Here is a 25,078-nt window from a genome sequence, read left to right as displayed (position 1 = left end):
GGCAGGCCCGGGGGTGCGTGTGGAGCCCCCGTGTCCTTGTTCCTGCACCCGGGACCCCCCGGGCCTGGCACAACAGACGACTGTTGGGATAAACTTCCGGAGCCGAAATGAGTACCAATGGAGAAAACTTTACTGAAAAGTTTTGATCGTATAAAAAACACTGTAACAGTACGGAAGCAGCAAAGGCCTGTGGTATTGTGTATAGAACAGGTGCAGTGGGCAGTGGGGCTGCCGTACAGGGCTGGAAACGAGCCTGGTGGAGGCTGCGCCCGCATGAAACCCGGCCCCGGACCTGGTCACTTCCCCTCGTCATCTGTAAAAGCAGTGACTGCAATAACCGAAAATAATGATAATAATAATACTGCATAGCGTTGTCATCTTATAAAAGCCACGGTAACAATAAGACAGGTAGCCAAGACCTGGATCAGCTAAGTGCAGCGGGGCTGTGGGGCTCCCGTTCAGGGCTGGGTCAGCCACAGACCTCGTGTGAGTCTCGAGCAGCCAGCCACTGCCGGCCTGCACACTCCTTGGCAAATTCTTGGCTCCAGGCTGCCGGGAGTGGCAGGTCCACCCTGGGTGACAGGCAGGACGCGGAGACTTCCCAGGTGGTGTCAGGAGCAGCTTAGAGAGCAAGCACACCTCTATGGGAGCCCAGCCAGACAGAAGAATTTATCACCGGGTGCCGAGAATCCCGCATCCAAGCTCCTAGAGTGCCCAGCACCAAGAAGCAAAGTAAGAAACTGGAGCTCCCAGGGAGCCACGCTGTCTCCACCTCTGCTTTAACCTCCCCCTTGGAGGCTCGAAAGCTGGCTGCTGAGCACGGAGTGCAGGCAGCCCACCTCGAGGCACCGTCTACTACCATCTCCGGACAGGGCCGCCACCCAGAGGCTGCCCCCTGCCCACACACACTGCCTGAGCAGAACCCAGAACTGTCCTGGGTTCCGTGCCCAGTCTTCCCACCCCTCTCAGGAAGAGCTGGACCCCAGAAACCCCTAGGACACAAGAAATCCGTTTCCTTGACAATGCCAGGCCCTGGAGCCAGTATGGCAGCCCGCCCCCGGTAGGGCAGTGCACACCAGCCCCGGCGTGGCGGGACTTGTGGCTCCAGATTGTGGCGTGTCAGTCAAAGGCAGGGCAGCCTGTGGCCGTGGAACATTCCCCACGTCCCTCCTTGCATCAGCAGCCACCTCTCGGCTCTCTCCCTGGGTCTCGGGAGACAGAGGCGGAAGTCAACGATTCTTGGGTCCTCTCCAGGCCCAAGGCAGCAGGTGGAACGGGCAGAAGGCCTCGAAGCGGGGAGAAAGAGGAGTGTCCCCCGGAGCAAGGTTGGGAATGAGCAAACATTGAACTCCTGAAGAAGCACAGGCCCGGTGTCCTGACCCGCAGGCCCAGGGCTGAGCTCCCGGGGCCCCGGCTCAGGGCCTGTCTTGCTCCTCGCGGTCCGGCCGGCTCCTGCGGGCCAGCCGCTGCCACCCTCGCCGCAGCTCCGTGATCTCCTGGCCATACCAGTCATGCAGGGTCGAGAAGCAGGAGGTCTCAGGGGAGACAGGGCTCTGCCCTCTGCCCAGGAGGAGGCTGGCAGAGCAGCCCTGCGGCTCCCACTCAGCCAAGCCACACCCTCCAGGCCTGCTGCCCCCTTCTCCCACGGAGCCCCTGGGGCTGCAGTCCCTGGAGAGGACGTGGCCATTCTGTAGGCCCGGAGACCCGTGGTCGGGGGCCTGGGGCTTGCCACGGCTGGCTGCGGCTCTCCGGGACTGGCAGCGATGCAGGGCCAGGCTCTGGCGGGCAGCCTGCAGCTGGCTCTCCAGCTCACGCACCACCAGGCGCATGTAGCCAAAGCTGGCCCGGGACAGCGCCTTCACCCAGGCCTCCTGGGCTGCCGGCCCATCTGCCGCCAGCACATGTGGCCGCACTCCCGGGGCATCGAAGCGGATGGCGAAGGCAAACTCCTCCGGCACAGGCGCCTCGGCCAGCTCCACGGTGCAGCCCTCCAGCACCACCAGGCTCAGCGGTGCCCGGCCCTCCCGGCTCTCGAAGGAGAACAACAGGTTGCCCTTGAGGACAAACCAGCATCTTCGGCCCGTGCCACTGGGGGTGGGGGGTGCCCCCGGGCCCCCCCAGGTGCGCAGGAATCCCATCTGGTCGGCAGGAGAGTCGCTCAGAGCGTAGTGGGCCACGCTCCTCTCATTCAGCTTCATGGCTCCCACGAGAACTGCGAGCGAGACGGGTGGCAGGGAGTTAGAGAACGAAGTGGCGCTGGCGCCCCCGTGGGGAAGAGCCCTGCGGGCCCTGCTCACAGGCTGTGTCCTCCGGGCAATGGGCTCGCCTTTCCTGCCCTTCCTCGCAAAGGGACCAGGAGGATTGTGCCAGTAGCTGGGCATCAGAGGACTCACAGGGACGGAGCCTGCCGCTGGACGCACGGCAGGGCCTGGCCAGGCCTTTATAATCCAAAGCGGCGGGTCCCAGCTGGGCGAAAGCAGACTGCAAACCCCAGAAACCCCTGTGCTCCAACCTGCCCCTGTCCTGGGGCCTCTCAGCTCCCACTCCGAAGACAAACCCAGGGCCCCAGGAGCCTCCTGGGCCTCTGCTGGCTGTTGTTTGGGTGGGGCATGATTGTTCTCTAAGATTTGCAGCTTTCAGACTGGAAGAGGCAGGGCAAGGCAGGCACCGCATCCCCACCCCCACCCAGTGTGGGCTCTGTAACCATGGGTGAGGCACAGGGATGGCTTGGAAGGACCAACACAGGGGCCCCGCACCCAGGACGGCGAAGACCTGCCCAGGATCACAGCCGCACCCCCTAATTGCCTCACTCCTTCTAGGGGTGTCCTGGCCATGACCCACTTGGCAGCAGAGCTCACGGCAGGAGGGTGCAGGCCTCTTGTCTGGCCACACAGCTCAGTCCCTGGGCCAAGTGGTGCCCAGGGAGACTGGAAAACAATTCTCCCAGAGGACAAAAACTCCTACTCCATCACTGAGGCCCCGTGGAATCTCCTCGAGGAGGTCCTCCCGGATCCCTGATAATGCCCCTACCCTTCCTCCCAGACCAAGCAGCCTTGAGCCATTGTCTTGACCTTCAGCCCTCAACCCTCAGCTCCCTGCCCCTGAGGTTAGATCAGAGTTAGATGCCATCACAGCTTTATCTGTGACCTTTAAGGGGCCCAAGGCCTGACCACCAAGGGGGCTGATCTAAGGTCACCTGACCTCACTTGGCTTCCTGTGTCCCACAGTGATCTGCTTGGTGCCTGCAGTGCCGCTGCAAGCCCCAGAAGCTCTAGGGAGGACCTGGCTTGGCTGGGGGCAGGGGTGGGGGTGGGGCGTGTCGCCCCCCAGTATCTGGCATGGAAACCCTCAGGAAGCATTGGTTGAATCCCGGGGACTACAGCCCTGGAAGAAACCGAGTCCGCCTCCCTCCTGGCACCCACGTTCTAGCGGGGGAAGAGGGGGACAGTCTGTAAGCCAACAAAAGTAGTGAACCAGCCAATGCCTGCATTGACCATGCAGCGCTGGTGACAAGGACAAGGCAGGGAGCAGGGCCCGGGTGGGGGAGGGGCCGTCCAGGCTGGGCGGCCCGGGAAGCGCGAGGAGGAGGAGGAGGAGGGTGCAGAATCCGGCCGAGGACTCCTCCACGCGCGTCCCCAGCCCGGCCCCGGAGCTGTCCCCGCTGCCGGCAACCGGCCTGGGGTCGGGCGCTGCTGCCCGCACCGCCACGGCTGCGGGCCGGGACAGCTCCCCGGCCTCCCGCCCGCGCGCCGCGCCTTCCCGGATTCTTTTGTCGGAGGAGCAGAGCCCTGGGGACGTGGGACCGCCCAGCCCGTGGTCGCCGCGCGGGACCTCAGCCCCGGCCGTTGCCTTGAGACTGGGGTCGCCGCGGTCGGGTTCTTCCTGGCTCCCGCCGCAGACCCCGGGTGCGGGCTACCGCCTCGGTTTCCCCGCCGGCGCACCGGGCGGTTCCCGCCACGTCCCCGCGGCCAAGGCTCCCCCGCAGCCCGCCGGGCCCGCTCTCACCTCCCGCCGCCGAGCGCGCCGAAGCCCGGGAGCTCAACCGGCAGGGTGGGCTGCGGCCGCGCGCCCCGGGGCGATCCGGCTGGGGACCCCGCGCCTCCGCCCGGGCCGCGAACGTGGCCGCGGGAACGGAGACCCCGCCCGCGCAGCTCGGGTTACCGCCCCCGCCCCTCCCTGCGCGGTCCTCACCAGGCCTCCGAATCCGCGAAGCCGCTTCGGGGTCCACACCAGAGGGAAACTGAGGCCCGAGAGGGCGGGGACCTGCCGGAGTCACAGAGCGGGTCCGCGGAGCGGCGGCCTCGAACCCGGGGCCCGGCCTCGGGGTGTCGGCGAGCCTGGCGCCCAGCCCACCGCCCGGAGTCCTCTCTGTCCTGCGGGGGCCTCCCTCTCCCGGCCGCACACGCCAGGCACCGCCTCGCCCCCGGCGCTTCCTAAAGGCGGGCTCCTACACCCACCCGCCAGGGAGGCCCCGCCGACCCCGTCAGCGCCTGTCCATTTCTGTTCCTGGGCCCCCAGGCTCTGCCTCGCGTGGGTCCACGCGTGGGCCCGAGGTGCAGGCTGCAGGCACGCACAAGGCGGGCAGGCGCCGGCGGTTTCACAGAGGCCCTGAGAGCACCCAAGACCTTGTGGGTTCCCGCCTCGCAGCTGTTGCCTTTGCAGATCTGCAGCCTGGAAAGCCGCCCCCACCCGCACCCAGTGCCACTCCCCTCCCAGGGCCTGCGTGTGGTGCGGGGAGCCCACCCTGGAACCTCTCTGGGTGTGTGTGGGGTCTTCACCGGAGCACTAAGCACAACAGTAAGCTTCTCTACACCCCCGCCTTTATTTCCTGTTCGCTAAATTTCCTTCATCTGTGTAACAGGTGGATAGGCAAGGAGGGTGGAAACCAGGGGGTAAGGGAGAGGTGGAGTCACAGGGCGGGGAGCGTGCAATTTTTCAGTGTGGTGGTGGAGGCCTCCCTCATCTGACAAACACTGGAAGGAAAGGGGGGAGAACAGCAGGTGCAAAGGCCCTGTGGCCTATGGTGGTTGGTGTGGCTGGGAGGCCTGAGTGGGTGGGGAATGGGATCAGAAATGTGGGGTAAGGCTGTGTACGTGAACGGGGGCTGTTATTCTGGGCTGAGAGGAGCAGACATCACAGGGTTTGAGTAAGGAGTGTTTCCCAGGGTCCGTTAAGCCTGGAGAGAAAAACTGCAGGCGAAAGCAGGACCATAGGGGGATCCTGGGGGGCGGGGGGGCAGCCAGAGCAGTGGGGGGTGTCCAGACTCGGGATTTTAAGGGAGTGCCCAGAGACTGGAGGGGGAGTGGGGAGGAAGAAAGAGGAGGCAAAGAGGACCCCAGGGTTTTGGCCTGAGCCCCTTCCCTGCCCGCTGTGCCTGAATTCCAGCGGGGCCCAGAGCAGCGGGCGGCACCTAGTAGCTGGGAGGGAGGGATGTGCCGGGGGCCTGGGTGAGCAGTCCCTTGAGTGTCCCTTGGCGAGAGCCGTGTCCTCCACCCTCCACCTGGTTCGTTTTATCCCATCCACCCTCTCTCCAGAGCCTATTCGTCTTTGAATGATTTCTTCCCCCCCACCCACTAAGGGCCATGCTTGGGGACATTCCCTCCGTTCCTGTAATAAAGTCCTGGGCTGGTATTCACTGCACAGCTAACTGAGCCCCAACCTGTGCCGGGCACCCTCCCTGCCCTGGTGGCCCCCACCGAGGGCACAGGCGCAGCCCCTGCAGGAACCGCATCACGCCGCACACACGTCCCAGAGCCCTCCCGGCTCGTGTCGGCCTCGGGAACGCGCAGGACTGGAGCTCCAGTGGGCGGGGCCTAGGCTGCGGGGGGTGGGGCGTCGGGAAGTACCGGCCCATGGGGGCGGGGCACGGCGTTGCTAGGCGGTTCTGATAGATGGCGCCGGAAGGGTTGCGGCCGGAAGGCCCCGCCCCCACCAGAACGCAGCGGACGAATCAGGTGACTGGAGCGGCCGGTGGCTCGGAGGGGCAGGAGCTGGTGGCCGGTGTGGGTGCGTCGCGAGGCGGGTGCGGGGCTCGGGGTGGGGGGCTCCCCGCGTTGGGGCCCCTGGGGCGCTGGACCAGCCGTCCTCGGGGGCAGGGCACGGGAACCTGGACCCAGAGGGAGACCGGACGGAGCCTGGTGCTGGCCCCGCGCCCCCGTTCTTCCCGGGCGGTCGCTGTCCCACTGAGGGCCGCCCCTTAGGCGCTCGGGGCTCCTCGCGCCGCGGAGCTGGGATGGACTGGGGCGGCTCGGGGGCCGAGGCTGCGATCCACACCCAGCCCTCGCCTAACGTGTCTCAGCTTCCAGAGTTCAACATAGAGAGGTCGAGAAAACGGAGCGGATCTGCTTAGAGCCATGTTGCTGAGAACAGGTACCTACGTGGGCAGGGGTGGGGGCGGGGGGGCCATGTTGGGGGCGCCAGCCCGTAGCTGCCCGCCCTTCTTCCCCAGAGTGGGTTTGTGGGGAGACTGTTCCTCTCTTGGTCGGAGCTGGGTCGGGAGGGGAGGTGTCCCGCCCAGGAATCAGTTCTTCAAACGCCTCTTCCTTGGTCGCCCCTTCTCCCTGAAGTGCAGAGGCCCTGCCCTGGGTGGTGTCAGCCCATGCGAGGCCAGCTCTGGGAAGGCCGCACAATGACTCCATGCAACTCATGGACATACGGCGGCTTTTGAAAGAAGGGACTCGCCCGGGTGGGCAGGATGGGGGGTCGGTCCCACCTGCGGACCTTGCAAGCCTTCTTGAGGATCTGTGGTGGGAAATCATGAGCCCTGGACTGGAGAGCCGGAGTCTGGCCGTGGGCGTTCTGCGTGTGGCTGGGAGGGCGCTGGTCCAGGAACCAGGAGGACGGAACCTCAGGCATCGGTTTTCCTAACTCCAGCCCTGCTGTGGCAATGGCAAGTGGGAAGCCAGGCTTCAAAGACCTCGCCTCGCCCCAGGCTCCTTCCCTCCCGCCCCCCTCACTGCGCAGGACTAGACAGCTGCTGCAGGGAGAGGCGGGCCCCACCCCCCCACACACCCCTGCGCGCCTCCACCCAGGAGCACAAGGCTCGGCCACGCGTGGGCGGTGGGATGAGGGCTGGGCTGTGGGGAGCACTCACAGTCACTCCCCTGTCTGCACCGCAGTGCTCTTGCTGGCCCTGGTGGCCCAGGGGCTCCTGTTGGAGAATGGACTCCTGCGGACGCCGCCCATGGGCTGGCTGGCCTGGGAGCGCTTCCGCTGCAACATTGACTGTGACGAGGACCCAGAGAACTGCATCAGGTGAGCAAGGCCCGCACCCACCTGGAAGCCTTAGCCAGAGAGGAGGTCAGCCGGAACACAGGGCGGAGTCAGAGCCCTGGAGGGGCCCCAGGCGGAAGTGACTTCAGAGGTGCCTGCCAGCTACCCTCGTGAGCTGCCGGGGGCCTCCGTGGGGGCTGTCAGGCCCATGGGCAGGGACCTGTTGGTGAACCCAGCTCCTGAGATAATCCGAGGGAGATAACCTAAAGGGCCAGCCCAGGCCTCACACGCTTCCCCTGCCCCTTGTACTCAGCGCCAGACTCCTTCCAGCCCACCTTGCTTGTGGCGCGTGACGCAACCCCCGGCAGTCCTTGACTTTAGGACCTTAAGTCTTCCGCTCACAGCAAGCTCATGGTTTCTTTTCTTTGTAAGATTCATTTATTTATTTGAGAGGCAGAGTTATAGATGGAGAGAGGGAGAGACAAGGAGAGAGGTCTTCCATCTGCTGGTTCACTCCCCAAATGGCTGCAATGGCCAGAGCTGTGCCAGTTTGAAGCCAGGAGGCAGGAGCTTCTTCCAGGTCTCCCATGCAGGTGCAGGGGCCCAAGGACTTGGGCCATCTTCCACTGCTTTCCCAGGCCATCTCGGGGACCTGGATCGGAAGTAGAGCAGCCGGGTCTCGAACTGGCGCCCATATGGGATGCTGGCACTGCAGGCGGAGGTTTAACCTACTGTGCCACAGCGCTGGCCCCTGGGTCACGGTTGCTGTAGTGCAGATTCACAGTCAGGAAGGAGTGGAGGTGAGGGGGAGGGCCAGCCCGGCTGGGCGTCTGCACTGCCCTACTCCTGCCCCTCCCTAGTGAGCGGCTCTTCATGGAAATGGCTGACCGGCTGGCACAGGACGGGTGGCGGGACCTGGGCTACGTATACCTCAACATCGACGACTGCTGGATTGGCGGACGTGATGCCGAAGGCCGCCTCGTGCCCGACTCCAAGCGCTTCCCCCACGGCATTGGCTTCCTGGCTGACTACGTGAGCGCCACCCCCGCCCTGCCCCGAGCACCCTTCAGCCACGCTGCCTGGACCATGCTTCCCCAGAGCGGGCAGCTCCTGAGCTGATCCCAGAGAGGTGGCCTTTGCGGCCGAGGGCATGGCAGAGGCACAGGCACAGGGACGAGAAGAGCTCGCGGGGGGCGCGGGCACTGGCGGGGGGTGTGGCCACTAGGCCTGGACTGCCTCCTTTGGCCCGAAAAAGCCACGGAAGGCTTATTTATTTATTTATTTATTTGAGAGGAAGGGTTACAAGCAGAGAGAGGGAGAGACAGAGAGAAATGTCTTCCATCGGCTGGTTCACTCCCCAGATGGCTGCAACAGCCAGAGCCAGGCCGATCTGAAGCCAGGAGCCAGGAGCTTCCTCCAGGTCTCCCACGTGGGTGCAGGGGCCCAAGCACTCGGGCCATTCTCTGCTGCTTTCCCAGGCGCATTAGCAGGGAGCGGGATGGGAAATGGAGTATCCGGGACTTGAAGTGGCGCCCACAGGGGATGCAGGCGCACACTTAACCTACTAAGCCACAGTGCCAGCCCCTCCATGGAAGGTTTTAAGGGGCCTGGACAGACGTGCCTGTGCGGGGGCTCCTGACGATCCTAAGCCTGCCATGTCCTTGACCCCGCCAGGCTCACTCCCTGGGCCTCAAGCTGGGCATCTACGAGGACATGGGCAACTTGACGTGCATGGGCTACCCGGGCACCACTCTAGACAAGGTGGATCTGGACGCCCAGACCTTCGCCAGCTGGAAGGTGGACATGCTGAAGCTCGACGGCTGCTTCTCGACCTCCGAGGAACGAGCCCTGGGTGAGCTGGCGGCCAGCTGGGGTGACCATGAGAGTAGCCCATTTGCGCAGCCGACCGGGGTGACCGTGAGTGACCATGAGTGACCGTGAGAGTGGCCCAGCACACCCGCTGGCTGAGGTGACCGTGAGTGACCGTGAGAGTGGCCCGTCTCGGCAGCCAGCTGGGGGTGACCATGAGTGACTGTGAATGGCTAGCACACCTGCTGGCCGGGGTGACCATGAATGTGGCCTGTCTGTGCAGCTGGCCGGGGTGACCGTAAGCGGCCCAGCACGCCTGCCAGTCGGAGTGACCATGAGTGACTGTGAATGGCCCAGCATGCCCGCCGGGCGGAGTGACCATGAGTGACTGTGAATGGCCCAGCATGCCCGCCGGGCGGAGCGTGGCCCATCCACGCAGCCCCTTGCAGGGGTGTTTCGCGCTCCTCCTCTCCCAGGGGCTGGAGGGACTGTGACTTCCAGGCTCTCTGAAGATGGGGTGGCCCCGTGGCTCCCCCATGCGCAGGGCAGAGGCCTCTTTGTAGCCTCGGTTTGGGCTGAAGCCCCGGAGTGCCTCCTGTGCCTTCCCAGTCCCAAAACAAGGCTTGGGCTCTCTCCAGGGTACCCCAAGATGGCCGCTGCGCTGAACGCCACTGGCCGCCCCATCGCCTTCTCCTGCAGCTGGCCAGCCTATGAAGGGGGCCTCCCCCCCAAGGTAGGTTCCACAGGGCGCCCGCCCACCAGCGCTTTCCACAGCTCCCGAGTGGCTGCCAGGCCTCTCAGCACAGTGGCCCACGTGCTGATGTGGGGGTGTGCAGAGAGGGAGTCATGAGTACCCCGAGGGGAGGGGCCTTCACCGCCAGGCTCTGAAGAAGGAGCCGGTCAGGCAGCTGCAGGGCTGGGACCCGCAGGTGCCAGCGCACAGCAGCCGGTGCCAGTGGCCAAGCCTCAGGGGCCTGTGGGTACCTTGCCGGGCCCCTGACAGCATTTTATGCTAAGACGACCTGAGGGAGAAGGGCGCAGACGGTGGCGCTGTCACTGAGAGGAGGGGTGGGGGCATCAGCCTAGGCCTGCACTTGGGTGGACCCCGGCTGCAGGGCAGGTGGGCTTCGGGCACAGGTGTGCAGACGAGGCCTGGGAGCCCCGGAGCAGCACCACCCTCTCAGAAGCCATCATCCTCCTGAACGGGCTCAAGGGCCTGCTCGCTGCCCGTTCCCACGCCCCCTGTCCTGCCGAGCCGCCCCGGCCCCGGCCCCAGCGGGCAGCGGCGAGTGGCTCTGGTCCTGAATCCGGCCTTCCCGACGCGCAGGTGAACTACAGTCTTCTGGCCGACATCTGCAACCTCTGGCGCAACTACGACGACATGCAAGACTCGTGGAGGGACGTGCTCTCCATCCTGGACTGGTTCGTGAAGCACCAGGACATACTGCAGCCAGTGGCTGGCCCCGGACACTGGAACGACCCAGACATGGTACCAGCACGGAGGGGGACGTCCCCACGCCCACCATCCCCACTGCCCTGTGCTCACTTCCTGGATACTCACCGCCAGGCTCTGGGTCAGCAGTTCTGAAATGCGCCCCACGCAGGAGGCTCGCCTTAGAAGCTTGCTTCCTGGTGCATTCCGGGGCCCCACCCCTCCCTGGGCAACAGAATGTTCAGCGCCAGGACCTGGGAACACCCATTGTCGACCACCTCCCCAGGCGATGCTGCCGCTTCCCCAGCCCCCGTGTGAGAACTTGGGTCGTGACCCTCCCTGACATGCAACGCTGTCTGTCCGCAGGACAAAGGTGGCCACCACGCCCACTCCCTCGCCCCTCCCAGCGTCTGGCCTGCCCCGTCCCCGCTGTCCTGCTGCCAACCCCTGCCCTGCCTCGCCCTGCACAGGCACAGCAGGCTTCAGCTTTGCTTCCCACCTGTCCTAGCTCACTCACGGTCCTAACGTTCCCGCCGGTTCATCTTACAGTTTGATAGTTTTTATCTATTCTTACTACCAGTGGTGATTACTGTCATTGCAAATACTAAGCCAGGTGGCGGGGGCAGCCTAGAGGGGCAGAAGTTGCCCTGCTTTGCCAGTCTGGCTCCAGCTCTGCCACTTAGCTTGGGCAGGTTGCTTAATTTTGTCTGGGCCTTGGTTTTGTCAATTGAAAACCTAATGGTTCTATCAGGCCACAGGAGCCTAATAGGTTCTAACACTTAAAGGGCTTGCACTAAGCCTATGTTGCATTAGTGTTCGTTGTTTGTATCCTGATTTTGGATTGGTTGGTATTCTGCGGTGCCCAGGGCAGGCGGATGACCAGTGGCAGGTGCACAAACCCTGCCTGGGTCTGCTTTCCCATGCTGCCACCCTGGACATACTTCTTGACTGGCATGTTCTAATTTGTACACTTTTTGGCAACAGAATCTCACTTGATCATCCGAATAACTTGTGATGCAGCCACAACACATAGGAGCCCCCACACATACTTCTTGATGGGGAAAAGGCTGAGCTCAGATGCAACGTGGCTTGCGTGGCCGCGGGGCCACGCGGCTGTGCTGAGTCGGCCCCCACACGAGGCCATCCTTCCCCATTTCCTGGCTGCCCTTGCCGTGGTGCCAGTCTGGGGTTGGTGCCCACGTGCACCTCCCTAGAAAGTGCAGGGCTGACCACTCCTCTTCTCTGCCCCAGCTGCTCGTTGGGAACTTTGGCCTCAGCTTCGAGCAAGCCCGGTCCCAGATGGCCCTGTGGACGATCCTGGCAGCCCCCCTCTTCATGTCCACGGACCTTCGTACCATCTCCCCCCAGAACATGGACATCCTGCAGAATCCGCTCATGATCAAAATCAACCAGGATCCCCTGGGCATCCAGGGACGCAGGATTCTCAAGGTACCAGGCTGGTGGGGAGAGGGCGGGGAGGGAAAGGGCAGTTGAGTCGAAATCTGCTCAGCTCCCAGGGCCACCCCTCGTGGTTGCGTTGCAGCTGAGGACTGCTGGGAGCCGCCCGCCTGCCTCCACCTTGCCAAAGTGAGAGCAGAGCCGGAAGCAGGACATGGTGGGGCAGGACGTGGCACACAGGGGGACACCGAGGACACGGCGCACGGGGGGACGCCGAGGACATGGGGGAGCAGGACACAGTGCACAGGGGGACACTGAGGACATGGGGAGGACACACGCACAGGGGGACGCTGAGGACATGGGGAGGACACAGCACACAGGGGGACACCGAGGACATGGGGAGGACACAGCACACAGGGGGACGCTGAGGACGTGGGGGAGCAGGACACAGTGCACAGGGGGACGCCGAGGACACGGGGGAGCAGGACACAGCACACAGGGGGACACCGAGGACATGGGGAGGACACAGTGCACAGGGGGACGCCGAGGACATGGGGAGGACACAGCACACAGGGGGACACCGAGGACACGGGGGAGCAGGACACAGCACACAGGGGGACGCCGAGGACACGGGGAGCAGGACACAGTGCACAGGGGGACGCCGAGGACACGGGGAGCAGGACACAGTGCACAGGGGGACACCGAGGACACGGGGGAGCAGGACACAGCACACAGGGGGACGCCGAGGACACGGGGGAGCAGGACACAGCACACAGGGGGACGCCGAGGACACGGGGGAGCAGGACACAGTGCACAGGGGGACGCCGAGGACATGGGGGAGCAGGACACAGCACACAGGGGGACGCCGAGGACATGGGGGAGCAGGACACACACACAGGGGGACACCGAGGACATGGGGGAGCAGGACACAGCACACAGGGGGACGCCGAGGACATGGGGAGGACACAGCACACAGGGGGACGCTGAGGACATGGGGGAGCAGGACACAGCACACAGGGGGACACCGAGGACACGGGGGAGCAGGACACAGCACACAGGGGGACGCCGAGGACATGGGGGAGCAGGACACAGTGCACAGGGGGACGCCGAGGACATGGGGGAGCAGGACACAGTGCACAGGGGGACACCGAGGACATGGGGGAGCAGGACACGGCACACAGGGGGACACCGAGGACATGGGGGAGCAGGACACAGCACACAGGGGGACACCGAGGACACGGGGGAGCAGGACACGGCACACAGGGGGACACCGAGGACATGGGGGAGCAGGACACAGCACACAGGGGGACACCGAGGACACGGGGGAGCAGGACACGGCACACAGGGGGACACCGAGGACATGGGGGAGCAGGACACGGCACACAGGGGGACACCGAGGACACGGGGGAGCAGGACACGGCACACAGGGGGACGCCGAGGACACGGGGGAGCAGGACACAGTGCACAGGGGGACGCCGAGGACATGGGGGAGCAGGACACAGCACACAGGGGGACACCGAGGACATGGGGGAGCAGGACACAGTGCACAGGGGGACGCCGAGGACATGGGGGAGCAGGACACAGTGCACAGGGGGACGCCGAGGACATGGGGGAGCAGGACACAGTGCACAGGGGGACGCCGAGGACATGGGGGAGCAGGACACAGTGCACAGGGGGACACCGAGGACATGGGGGAGCAGGACACAGCACACAGGGGGACGCTGAGGACATGGGGAGGACACAGCACACAGGGGGACGCCGAGGACATGGGGGAGCAGGACACAGCACACAGGGGGACGCCGAGGACACGGGGGAGCAGGACACAGCACACAGGGGGACACCGAGGACATGGGGAGGACACAGTGCACAGGGGGACGCCGAGGACATGGGGAGGACACAGCACACAGGGGGACACCGAGGACACGGGGGAGCAGGACACAGCACACAGGGGGACGCCGAGGACACGGGGAGCAGGACACAGTGCACAGGGGGACGCCGAGGACACGGGGAGCAGGACACAGTGCACAGGGGGACACCGAGGACACGGGGGAGCAGGACACAGCACACAGGGGGACGCCGAGGACACGGGGGAGCAGGACACAGTGCACAGGGGGACGCCGAGGACATGGGGGAGCAGGACACAGCACACAGGGGGACGCTGAGGACATGGGGGAGCAGGACACAGCACACAGGGGGACGCCGAGGACATGGGGGAGCAGGACACAGTGCACAGGGGGACGCCGAGGACATGGGGGAGCAGGACACAGCACACAGGGGGACGCTGAGGACATGGGGGAGCAGGACACGGCACACAGGGGGACACCGAGGACATGGGGAGCAGGACACAGTGCACAGGGGGACACCGAGGACATGGGGAGCAGGACACAGCACACAGGGGGACGCTGAGGACATGGGGAGCAGGACACGGCACACAGGGGGACGCCGAGGACATGGGGGAGCAGGACACAGTGCACAGGGGGACACCGAGGACATGGGGGAGCAGGACACAGCACACAGGGGGACGCTGAGGACATGGGGAGGACACAGCACACAGGGGGACGCCGAGGACATGGGGGAGCAGGACACAGCACACAGGGGGACGCCGAGGACACGGGGGAGCAGGACACAGCACACAGGGGGACACCGAGGACATGGGGAGGACACAGTGCACAGGGGGACGCCGAGGACATGGGGAGGACACAGCACACAGGGGGACACCGAGGACACGGGGGAGCAGGACACAGCACACAGGGGGACGCCGAGGACACGGGGGAGCAGGACACAGCACACAGGGGGACACCGAGGACATGGGGGAGCAGGACACAGCACACAGGGGGACGCCGAGGACACGGGGAGCAGGACACAGTGCACAGGGGGACGCCGAGGACACGGGGAGCAGGACACAGTGCACAGGGGGACACCGAGGACACGGGGGAGCAGGACACAGCACACAGGGGGACGCCAAGGACACGGGGGAGCAGGACACAGTGCACAGGGGGACGCCGAGGACATGGGGGAGCAGGACACAGCACACAGGGGGACGCTGAGGACATGGGGGAGCAGGACACAGCACACAGGGGGACGCCGAGGACATGGGGGAGCAGGACACACACACAGGGGGACACCGAGGACACGGGGGAGCAGGACACAGTGCACAGGGGGACACCGAGGACATGGGGGAGCAGGACACAGCACACAGGGGGACACCGAGGACATGGGGGAGCAGGACACAGCACACAGGGGGACACCGAGGACACGGGGGAGCAGGACACGGCACACAGGGGGACACCGAGGACATGGGGGAGCAGGACACAGCACACAGGGGGACACCGAGGACACGGGGGAGCAGGACACGGCACACAGGGGGACACCGAGGACATGGGGGAGCAGGACACAGCACACAGGGGGACACCGAGGACACGGGGGAGCAGGACACGGCACACAGGGGGACACCGAGGACATGGGGGAGCAGGACACGGCACACAGGGGGACACCGAGGACACGGGGGAGCAGGACACGGCACACAGGGGGACACCGAGGACATGGGGGAGCAGGACACAGCACACAGGGGGACACCGAGGACACGGGGGAGCAGGACACGGCACACAGGGGGACACCGAGGACATGGGGGAGCAGGACACAGCACACAGGGGGACACCGAGGACACGGGGGAGCAGGACACGGCACACAGGGGGACACCGAGGACATGGGGGAGCAGGACACGGCACACAGGGGGACACCGAGGACACGGGGGAGCAGGACACGGCACACAGGGGGACACCGAGGACATGGGGGAGCAGGACACAGCACACAGGGGGACACCGAGGACACGGGGGAGCAGGACACGGCACACAGGGGGACACCGAGGACATGGGGGAGCAGGACACAGCACACAGGGGGACACCGAGGACACGGGGGAGCAGGACACGGCACACAGGGGGACACCGAGGACATGGGGGAGCAGGACACGGCACACAGGGGGACACCGAGGACACGGGGGAGCAGGACACGGCACACAGGGGGACACCGAGGACATGGGGAGCAGGACACAGTGCACAGGGGGACACCGAGGACACGGGGGAGCAGGACACGGCACACAGGGGGACGCCGAGGACACGGGGGAGCAGGACACAGTGCACAGGGGGACGCCGAGGACATGGGGGAGCAGGACACGGCACACAGGGGGACGCCGAGGACACGGGGGAGCAGGACACAGCACACAGGGGGACACCGAGGACACGGGGGAGCAGGACACGGCACACAGGGGGACGCCGAGGACACGGGGGAGCAGGACACAGTGCACAGGGGGACGCCGAGGACATGGGGGAGCAGGACACAGCACACAGGGGGACACCGAGGACATGGGGGAGCAGGACACAGTGCACAGGGGGACGCCGAGGACATGGGGGAGCAGGACACAGTGCACAGGGGGACACCGAGGACATGGGGGAGCAGGACACAGCACACAGGGGGACGCTGAGGACATGGGGAGGACACAGCACACAGGGGGACGCCGAGGACATGGGGGAGCAGGACACAGCACACAGGGGGACACCGAGGACACGGGGGAGCAGGACACAGTGCACAGGGGGACACCGAGGACACGGGGGAGCAGGACACAGCACACAGGGGGACGCTGAGGACATGGGGAGGACACAGCACACAGGGGGACGCCGAGGACATGGGGGAGCAGGACACAGCACACAGGGGGACGCCGAGGACATGGGGAGGACACAGCACACAGGGGGACGCCGAGGACATGGGGGAGCAGGACACGGCACACAGGGGGACACCGAGGACATGGGGGAGCAGGACACGGCACACAGGGGGACACCGAGGACACGGGGGAGCAGGACACAGTGCACAGGGGGACACCGAGGACACGGGGGAGCAGGACACAGCGCACAGGGGGACACCGAGGACACGGGGGAGCAGGACACAGCACACAGGGGGACGCCGAGGACACGGGGGAGCAGGACACAGCGCACAGGGGGACACCGAGGACACGGGGGAGCAGGACACGGCACACAGGGGGACACCGAGGACATGGGGGAGCAGGACACGGCACACAGGGGGACACCGAGGACATGGGGGAGCAGGACACAGTGCACAGGGGGACACCGAGGACACGGGGGAGCAGGACACAGCACACAGGGGGACGCCGAGGACATGGGGGAGCAGGACACGGCACACAGGGGGACACCGAGGACATGGGGGAGCAGGACACGGCACACAGGGGGACGCTGAGGACATGGGGGAGCAGGACACAGCACACAGGGGGACACCGAGGACACGGGGAGGACACAGTGCACAGGGGGACGCCGAGGACATGGGGAGGACACGGCACACAGGGGGACGCCGAAGACATGGGGGAGCAGGACACAGCACACAGGGGGACACCGAGGACATGGGGGAGCAGGACACAGCACACAGGGGGACACCGAGGACATGGGGGAGCAGGACACAGCACACAGGGGGACACCGAGGACATGGGGGAGCAGGACACACACACAGGGGGACACCGAGGACACGGGGGAGCAGGACACAGTGCACAGGGGGACGCCGAGGACATGGGGGAGCAGGACACACACACAGGGGGACACCGAGGACACGGGGGAGCAGGACACAGTGCACAGGGGGACACCGAGGACATGGGGGAGCAGGACACAGCACACAGGGGGACACCGAGGACACGGGGGAGCAGGACACGGCACACAGGGGGACACCGAGGACATGGGGGAGCAGGACACGGCACACAGGGGGACACCGAGGACACGGGGGAGCAGGACACGGCACACAGGGGGACACCGAGGACATGGGGGAGCAGGACACGGCACACAGGGGGACGCCGAGGACATGGGGGAGCAGGACACAGTGCACAGGGGGACGCCGAGGACATGGGGGAGCAGGACACAGCACACAGGGGGACACCGAGGACACGGGGGAGCAGGACACAGTGCACAGGGGGACACCGAGGACATGGGGGAGCAGGACACAGTGCACAGGGGGACACCGAGGACACGGGGGAGCAGGACACAGTGCACAGGGGGACACCGAGGACATGGGGGAGCAGGACACAGTGCACAGGGGGACGCCGAGGACACGGGGGAGCAGGACACGGCACACAGGGGGACACCGAGGACACGGGGGAGCAGGACACAGTGCACAGGGGGACACCGAGGACATGGGGGAGCAGGACACAGCACACAGGGGGACGCTGAGGACATGGGGGAGCAGGACACGGCACACAGGGGGACACCGAGGACATGGGGAGCAGGACACAGTGCACAGGGGGACACCGAGGACATGGGGGAGCAGGACACAGCACACAGGGGGACGCTGAGGACATGGGGGAGCAGGACACGGCACACAGGGGGACGCCGAGGACATGGGGGAGCAGGACACAGTGCACAGGGGGACACCGAGGACATGGGGGAGCAGGACACAGCACACAGGGGGACGCTGAGGACATGGGGGAGCAGGACACGGCACACAGGGGGACGCCGAGGACATGGGGGAGCAGGACACGGCACACAGGGGGACACCGAGGACATGGGGGAGCAGGACACAGCACACAGGGGGACGCCGAGGACATGGGGGAGCAGGACACAGTGCACAGGGGGACACCGAGGACATGGGGGAGCAGGACACAGCACACAGGGGGACGCTGAGGACATGGGGGAGCAGGACACGGCACACAGGGGGACGCCGAGGACACGGGGGAGCAGGACACAGCACACAGGGGGACGCCGAGGACACGGGGGAGCAGGACACAGTGCACAGGGGGACGCCGAGGACATGGGGGAGCAGGACACGGCACACAGGGGGACACCGAGGACACGGGGGAGCAGGACACAGTGCACAGGGGGACGCCGAGGACACGGGGGAGCAGGACACAGCACACAGGGGGACGCTGAGGACATGGGGAGGACACAGCACACAGGGGGACGCCGAGGACATGGGGGAGCAGGACACAGCACACAGGGGGACACCGAGGACACGGGGGAGCAGGACACAGTGCACAGGGGGACACCGAGGACACGGGGGAGCAGGACACAGCACACAGGGGGACACCGAGGACACGGGGGAGCAGGACACAGCACACAGGGGGACGCTGAGGACATGGGGAGGACACAGCACACAGGGGGACGCCGAGGACATGGGGGAGCAGGACACAGTGCACAGGGGGACACCGAGGACACGGGGGAGCAGGACACAGCACACAGGGGGACACCGAGGACATGGGGGAGCAGGACACAGCACACAGGGGGACACCGAGGACATGGGGGAGCAGGACACAGCACACAGGGGGACACCGAGGACATGGGGGAGCAGGACACAGTGCACAGGGGGACACCGAGGACATGGGGGAGCAGGACACAGTGCACAGGGGGACACCGAGGACACGGGGGAGCAGGACACAGTGCACAGGGGGACACCGAGGACACGGGGGAGCAGGACACAGTGCACAGGGGGACGCCGAGGACATGGGGAGGACACGGCACACAGGGGGACGCCGAAGACATGGGGGAGCAGGACACACACACAGGGGGACACCGAGGACATGGGGGAGCAGGACACAGCACACAGGGGGACGCCGAGGACATGGGGGAGCAGGACACACACACAGGGGGACACCGAGGACATGGGGGAGCAGGACACAGCACACAGGGGGACACCGAGGACACGGGGGAGCAGGACACAGTGCACAGGGGGACACCGAGGACATGGGGGAGCAGGACACGGCACACAGGGGGACGCCGAGGACATGGGGGAGCAGGACACACACACAGGGGGACACCGAGGACATGGGGGAGCAGGACACAGCACACAGGGGGACACCGAGGACACGGGGGAGCAGGACACAGTGCACAGGGGGACACCGAGGACATGGGGGAGCAGGACACGGCACACAGGGGGACACCGAGGACACGGGGGAGCAGGACACAGCACACAGGGGGACACCGAGGACATGGGGGAGCAGGACACAGCACACAGGGGGACACCGAGGACACGGGGGAGCAGGACACGGCACACAGGGGGACACCGAGGACATGGGGGAGCAGGACACAGCACACAGGGGGACACCGAGGACACGGGGGAGCAGGACACGGCACACAGGGGGACACCGAGGACATGGGGGAGCAGGACACGGCACACAGGGGGACACCGAGGACACGGGGGAGCAGGACACGGCACACAGGGGGACACCGAGGACATGGGGGAGCAGGACACGGCACACAGGGGGACGCCGAGGACATGGGGGAGCAGGACACAGCACACAGGGGGACACCGAGGACACGGGGGAGCAGGACACAGCACACAGGGGGACACCGAGGACACGGGGGAGCAGGACACAGCACACAGGGGGACACCGAGGACACGGGGGAGCAGGACACAGTGCACAGGGGGACACCGAGGACACGGGGGAGCAGGACACGGCACACAGGGGGACGCCGAGGACATGGGGAGCAGGACACAGTGCACAGGGGGACACCGAGGACATGGGGAGCAGGACACAGTGCACAGGGGGACACCGAGGACACGGGGGAGCAGGACACAGTGCACAGGGGGACACCGAGGACATGGGGGAGCAGGACACAGTGCACAGGGGGACACCGAGGACATGGGGGAGCAGGACACAGTGCACAGGGGGACACCGAGGACACGGGGGAGCAGGACACAGTGCACAGGGGGACACCGAGGACACGGGGGAGCAGGACACAGTGCACAGGGGGACACCGAGGACATGGGGAGCAGGACACAGTGCACAGGGGGACACCGAGGACATGGGGGAGCAGGACACAGTGCACAGGGGGACACCGAGGACATGGGGGAGCAGGACACAGCACACAGGGGGACACCGAGGACACGGGGAGCAGGACACAGTGCACAGGGGGACACCGAGGACATGGGGAGCAGGACACAGTGCACAGGGGGACACCGAGGACACGGGGGAGCAGGACACAGCACACAGGGGGACACCGAGGACACGGGGAGCAGGACACAGTGCACAGGGGGACACCGAGGACACGGGGGAGGACACAGTGCACAGGGGGACGCCGAGGACATGGGGGAGCAGGACACGGCACACAGGGGGACACCGAGGACATGGGGGAGGACACAGTGCACAGGGGGACACCGAGGACACGGGGGAGCAGGACACAGTGCACAGGGGGACACCGAGGACATGGGGAGCAGGACACAGTGCACAGGGGGACACCGAGGACATGGGGGAGGACACAGTGCACAGGGGGACGCCGAGGACATGGGGGAGGACACAGTGCACAGGGGGACGCCGAGGACACGGGGGAGCAGGACACAGTGCACAGGGGGACACCGAGGACATGGGGGAGCAGGACACAGCACACAGGGGGACACCGAGGACACGGGGGAGCAGGACACAGCACACAGGGGGACACCGAGGACATGGGGGAGCAGGACACGGCACACAGGGGGACACCGAGGACACGGGGGAGCAGGACACGGCACACAGGGGGACGCCGAGGACATGGGGGAGCAGGACACGGCACACAGGGGGACGCCGAGGACACGGGGGAGCAGGACACAGTGCACAGGGGGACGCCGAGGACATGGGGGAGCAGGACACGGCACACAGGGGGACGCCGAGGACATGGGGGAGCAGGACACAGTGCACAGGGGGACACCGAGGACATGGGGGAGCAGGACACAGTGCACAGGGGGACGCTGAGGACACGGGGGAGCAGGACACAGCGCACAGGGGGACGCCGAGGACACGGGGGAGCAGGACACAGTGCACAGGGGGACACCGAGGACACGGGGGAGCAGGACACAGCACACAGGGGGACGCCGAGGACATGGGGAGCAGGACACAGTGCACAGGGGGACACCGAGGACATGGGGGAGCAGGACACAGCACACAGGGGGACGCCGAGGACATGGGGAGGACACAGCACACAGGGGGACGCCGAGGACATGGGGAGCAGGACACAGTGCACAGGGGGACACCGAGGACATGGGGGAGCAGGACACGGCACACAGGGGGACGCCGAGGACATGGGGGAGCAGGACACGGCACACAGGGGGACGCCGAGGCACAGGGCTGCTGCACCCATCTACGATGTCCTACCGAGGACGAGGGCTTCCCTCTAGAGTTTAAGGTCTTGCTTTAGCAACAAACCCTGCTGCTACTACTGGTATCTACTGAGCACCTACTGTGTGCCAGGCGTTGTAGATAACATTTCCCCAGCAAGGCAGATTTTTGTCCCCTGTTTTGCCGATGAGGAAAACTGAAGGTTTGAGAGTTCAAGGGACTACCCCAAGGCCACGCCGTTGGCACAAACAGGACTTGCCTGAGGTCCACAGTGTTGCCCCGAGCCTCTGCTCTTCACACGGGTCCCTAACTCTCGAGTACGAAAATCCACGGAGCTACCGTGATGCCCAGAGGAGGAGCCCAGGGAACCTTCTAGAAGGCCAGCTTCACTGTGTGCCCTCCTCCCCAGCGCTGGCAGCTGCTGCAGGTCAGCCCTCACGCTCAGGCCATTGTGGCTGCTCAGTTATGTGTTTTGTTTGTCCTCCGCGGCCCTGCGAGCTCCCGAGGCTCCGTGTCCTGGCCTGGGGCTGGCCTGAGGTGTCAGTGAGCATCCTCCGACTTGATGAGGGGGCAGTAGGGCTCCGGCATGCTCCCCAGTGCTCTGTGTGAGAAGCGGTTGTGGGCTGGAGGGACTCAGAGCTCAGAGGAGGGCCAGGAGGGGACTTCAGGACCTGCAGGCGCAAGGGACCCCAGCCAGCAGCCGCCTTCTGTGCCCAGGAGAAATCCCACATTGAAGTGTTCAAGCGGCCGCTGTCCGGCGAGGCCAGCGCCCTGGTCTTCTTCAGCCGCAGGACGGACATGCCCTACCACTACCACTCCTCCCTCTCGCAGCTGAACTACACCGGCTCCAAGATGTATGAGGTGAGCGCTTCGGCCTTCCCGGGAGGGCTTTGCTGGGGTGCTGCTCGCTCACCCATGGCCTCCCTGAGCTGGGAGCTTTGGGGCCTCTGGCGGGTGCCCGTCGGGCAGCTGCAGGCACTCAGGGCTGAAGCTGGCGCTGTTTTCCAGACCCGCGTTTCTAGGCTGTGCAGACGGAGCTGGGTATAAAAATGAGTCCCCTTGGGCAGTGCCGTGGCTCAATAGGCTAATCTTCCACCTGCGGCGCTGGCACACCGGGTTCTAGTCCCGGTCGGGGCACCGGATTCTGTCCCGGTTGCCCCTCTTCCAGGCCAGCTCTCTGCTGTGGCCCAGGAGGGCAGTGGAGGATGGCCCAAGTCCTTGGGCCCTGCACCCCATGGGAGACCAGGAAAAGCACCTGGCTCCTGCCATCGGATCAGCGCGGTGCGCCGGCTGCGGCACACCGGCCACAGCAGCCATTGGAGGGTGAACCAAACCAACGGCAAAAGGGAGACCTTTCTCTCTCTCTCTCTCTCTCACTGTCCACTCTGCCTGTCAAAAAAAAAAAAAAAAAAAAAAAGAGAGAGAGAGAGAGAGAGTCCCCTTAACCTCCAAGGCTGTGCCCCTCCCCTCGTTGGCCGCCTTTTCTGGCACATTCCTCAAGCTTTCCTAGGGCGGGGGCTTTCTCCATGGCCTGTGCTGGGGCATCTGTTCTGCCCGTGGAGGGGTGATGGGAGGTGTGGGCCCCTGCTTCTGCAGGGAATCCTGGACAGGCAGGCTGAAGTGCACCGACCCCCTCTGAGGGGTCTCTGCACAGCCAGCCGCCTCACAGAGCACGGGGGCGTCCCTCCCCGCTGCAGGCCCAGAACGTCTTCTCCGGTGACGTCATCAGCGGCCTGCGGAATGAAACCAACTTCACCGTGATCATCAACCCTTCGGGGGTGGTGATGTGGTACCTGTATCCCATCAAGAACTTGGAGATGCCCCAGTAGTGAGGAGCTGGGGCGTGCAACAGACTGCGGCCGCCCCGCGGAGCCTAGACCCTGGAGCCACGCACGGCGTGCTGAGGGCAAGTGCTCGGCGACCCGACCCCATCATACCCAAAGTGCAATCTCAGGGCCAGTGTCCAGGCCCTGCCCAAGTGTGAGCCCTCTTGGGAACTCCTCCTGGGGTGATTTCCTGTGGCCTCCCCGGCCTCTACCTCAGCTCCACAGCCCCACGGGCGTTGCTGAACGAGTCGGCCAGCTCCTGAGCCCCGCGCGCGGGCACTGCTGCCCATCTGGACTCCAGCCTCTGACCTTGCTGTTGACTCTGGAATCAGGATTTGGAACTTTTCCGATCAGGAGCAGAGCTCTGAACTCTCGCCAAGGACACTCACCAGTCACGTGATCAGCTTTCCTGCCTGGAAAAGGCCTTGCAGGCTGACACGGCCGGAGAGGGAGGGTCAGAAAGGAGACCCTGGCTCCCTCGGGTCACCAATAAAGTTGCTGTTTAGTCGCATTCTTGGGACTGGACCTGGGCCCTCAGGCACCTGCGCTTCGCGACGCCAGCTGACACTGCACAGGGTGTGGCTTTCAAATCCTTGCTCTCCTGGAAGACGCATGGCAACGTCTGGCCCCTCGTGGTTGAAAGTGACCTGAACACTGGGCTCCCTAGAGATGCCAGTCTTGCCTCCCACTGGGGTGCCCTCCTTGCTCTGCCTGGCACAGTCGTGGTGACGCCCAGAGAGGCAGGGCAGCAGTGTCACTCACGCAACCGCCGGTGCTCTCCCCGCCAGTGGCTCCACCCCTTCTTCTCAGCCTTTATCACGTCTCTCCTAGCCTGGCCAGAGAGGAGGTTCAAATCCCCCAAGTGTGTTGGCAGCCAAACTCCAGGGGACCTCTGGTCTTAACATCTACTTCCTGCACCTAAGGAAGGGGTACAGTGGAAGAACAGCAGGCCCCTGGCTGCCCCTCCTCTAATTCCCTGGGGTGCTCTTTCCCACTAGCCAGGTGCTCCTTGGGGGCGCACTAAGCACCCCAGGCCTTGCACTGCCCTGGCCCTGTGGCATCTCTTCTGGGCAGAACCTCCCACACCCCTCCCTCAGGGTTCTGAGGTCCTTGTTTCTAGAGTTTGGTGTCAGGAACTTGCAGTTGCACATTTTACAGTGTCACTTAGGGTCACGGGAGCTGGGCTGATAGTCGCCAGATACGCGGTCTGGTGACTGAGTCCCTTTCCCTGGAGGCTGCTGGGTTCCCTGGGGACAGAGCCTGCCTCGTCCCAGGCCTCCGTCCTCGAAGGCTTGTCCTCCTGTGCACACTTCTAGCTTTGGGTCT

The 25,078-nt window shown here is 65.3% G+C and overlaps 2 protein-coding genes across 4 annotated transcripts; one reads left to right on the top strand and one right to left on the bottom strand.

Annotated features, from left to right (window-relative positions):
* Positions 1-108: 108 nt before the first annotated feature.
* PHETA2 (PH domain containing endocytic trafficking adaptor 2) lies at positions 109-4,773 on the bottom strand. Of its 2 annotated transcripts, none has more exons than XM_017350921.4 (2): positions 4,192-4,773; positions 109-2,212 (listed from the first exon to the last, which is right to left on the bottom strand). In XM_017350921.4, exon 2 carries the CDS (start codon positions 2,196-2,198, stop codon positions 1,416-1,418), a length of 783 nt encoding a protein of 260 aa, XP_017206410.2. In that variant the 5' UTR covers positions 2,199-2,212; positions 4,192-4,773; the 3' UTR covers positions 109-1,415. The 2 variants fall into 2 exon arrangements, with proteins under 2 accessions (XP_017206410.2, XP_017206411.2); XM_017350922.4 differs by lacking the exon at positions 4,192-4,773 and adding an exon at positions 4,006-4,162.
* A 1,088-nt stretch (positions 4,774-5,861) lies between these two features.
* Positions 5,862-24,263, top strand: NAGA (alpha-N-acetylgalactosaminidase). Of its 2 annotated transcripts, none has more exons than XM_070052981.2 (10): positions 5,862-5,954; positions 6,299-6,369; positions 7,119-7,254; positions 8,073-8,244; positions 8,887-9,064; positions 9,660-9,754; positions 10,349-10,510; positions 11,705-11,902; positions 22,644-22,787; positions 23,624-24,263. In XM_070052981.2, exons 2-10 carry the CDS (start codon positions 6,354-6,356, stop codon positions 23,753-23,755), a joined length of 1,233 nt encoding a protein of 410 aa, XP_069909082.2. In that variant the 5' UTR covers positions 5,862-5,954; positions 6,299-6,353; the 3' UTR covers positions 23,756-24,263. The 2 variants fall into 2 exon arrangements, with proteins under 2 accessions (XP_069909082.2, XP_002721425.2); XM_002721379.6 differs by having other exon boundaries at positions 5,897-6,006.
* The last annotated feature ends 815 nt before the right edge of the window (positions 24,264-25,078 follow it).

The sequence above is a fragment of the Oryctolagus cuniculus genome, chromosome 11 (genome assembly GCF_051225735.1).
Source record: "Oryctolagus cuniculus isolate XC-2025 breed Fujian yellow rabbit chromosome 11, ASM5122573v1, whole genome shotgun sequence".
Taxonomy (NCBI): domain Eukaryota; kingdom Metazoa; phylum Chordata; class Mammalia; order Lagomorpha; family Leporidae; genus Oryctolagus; species Oryctolagus cuniculus.
Note: the sequence above shows the minus strand (reverse complement) of the source record. Positions and strands in the feature narration are given on the sequence as shown.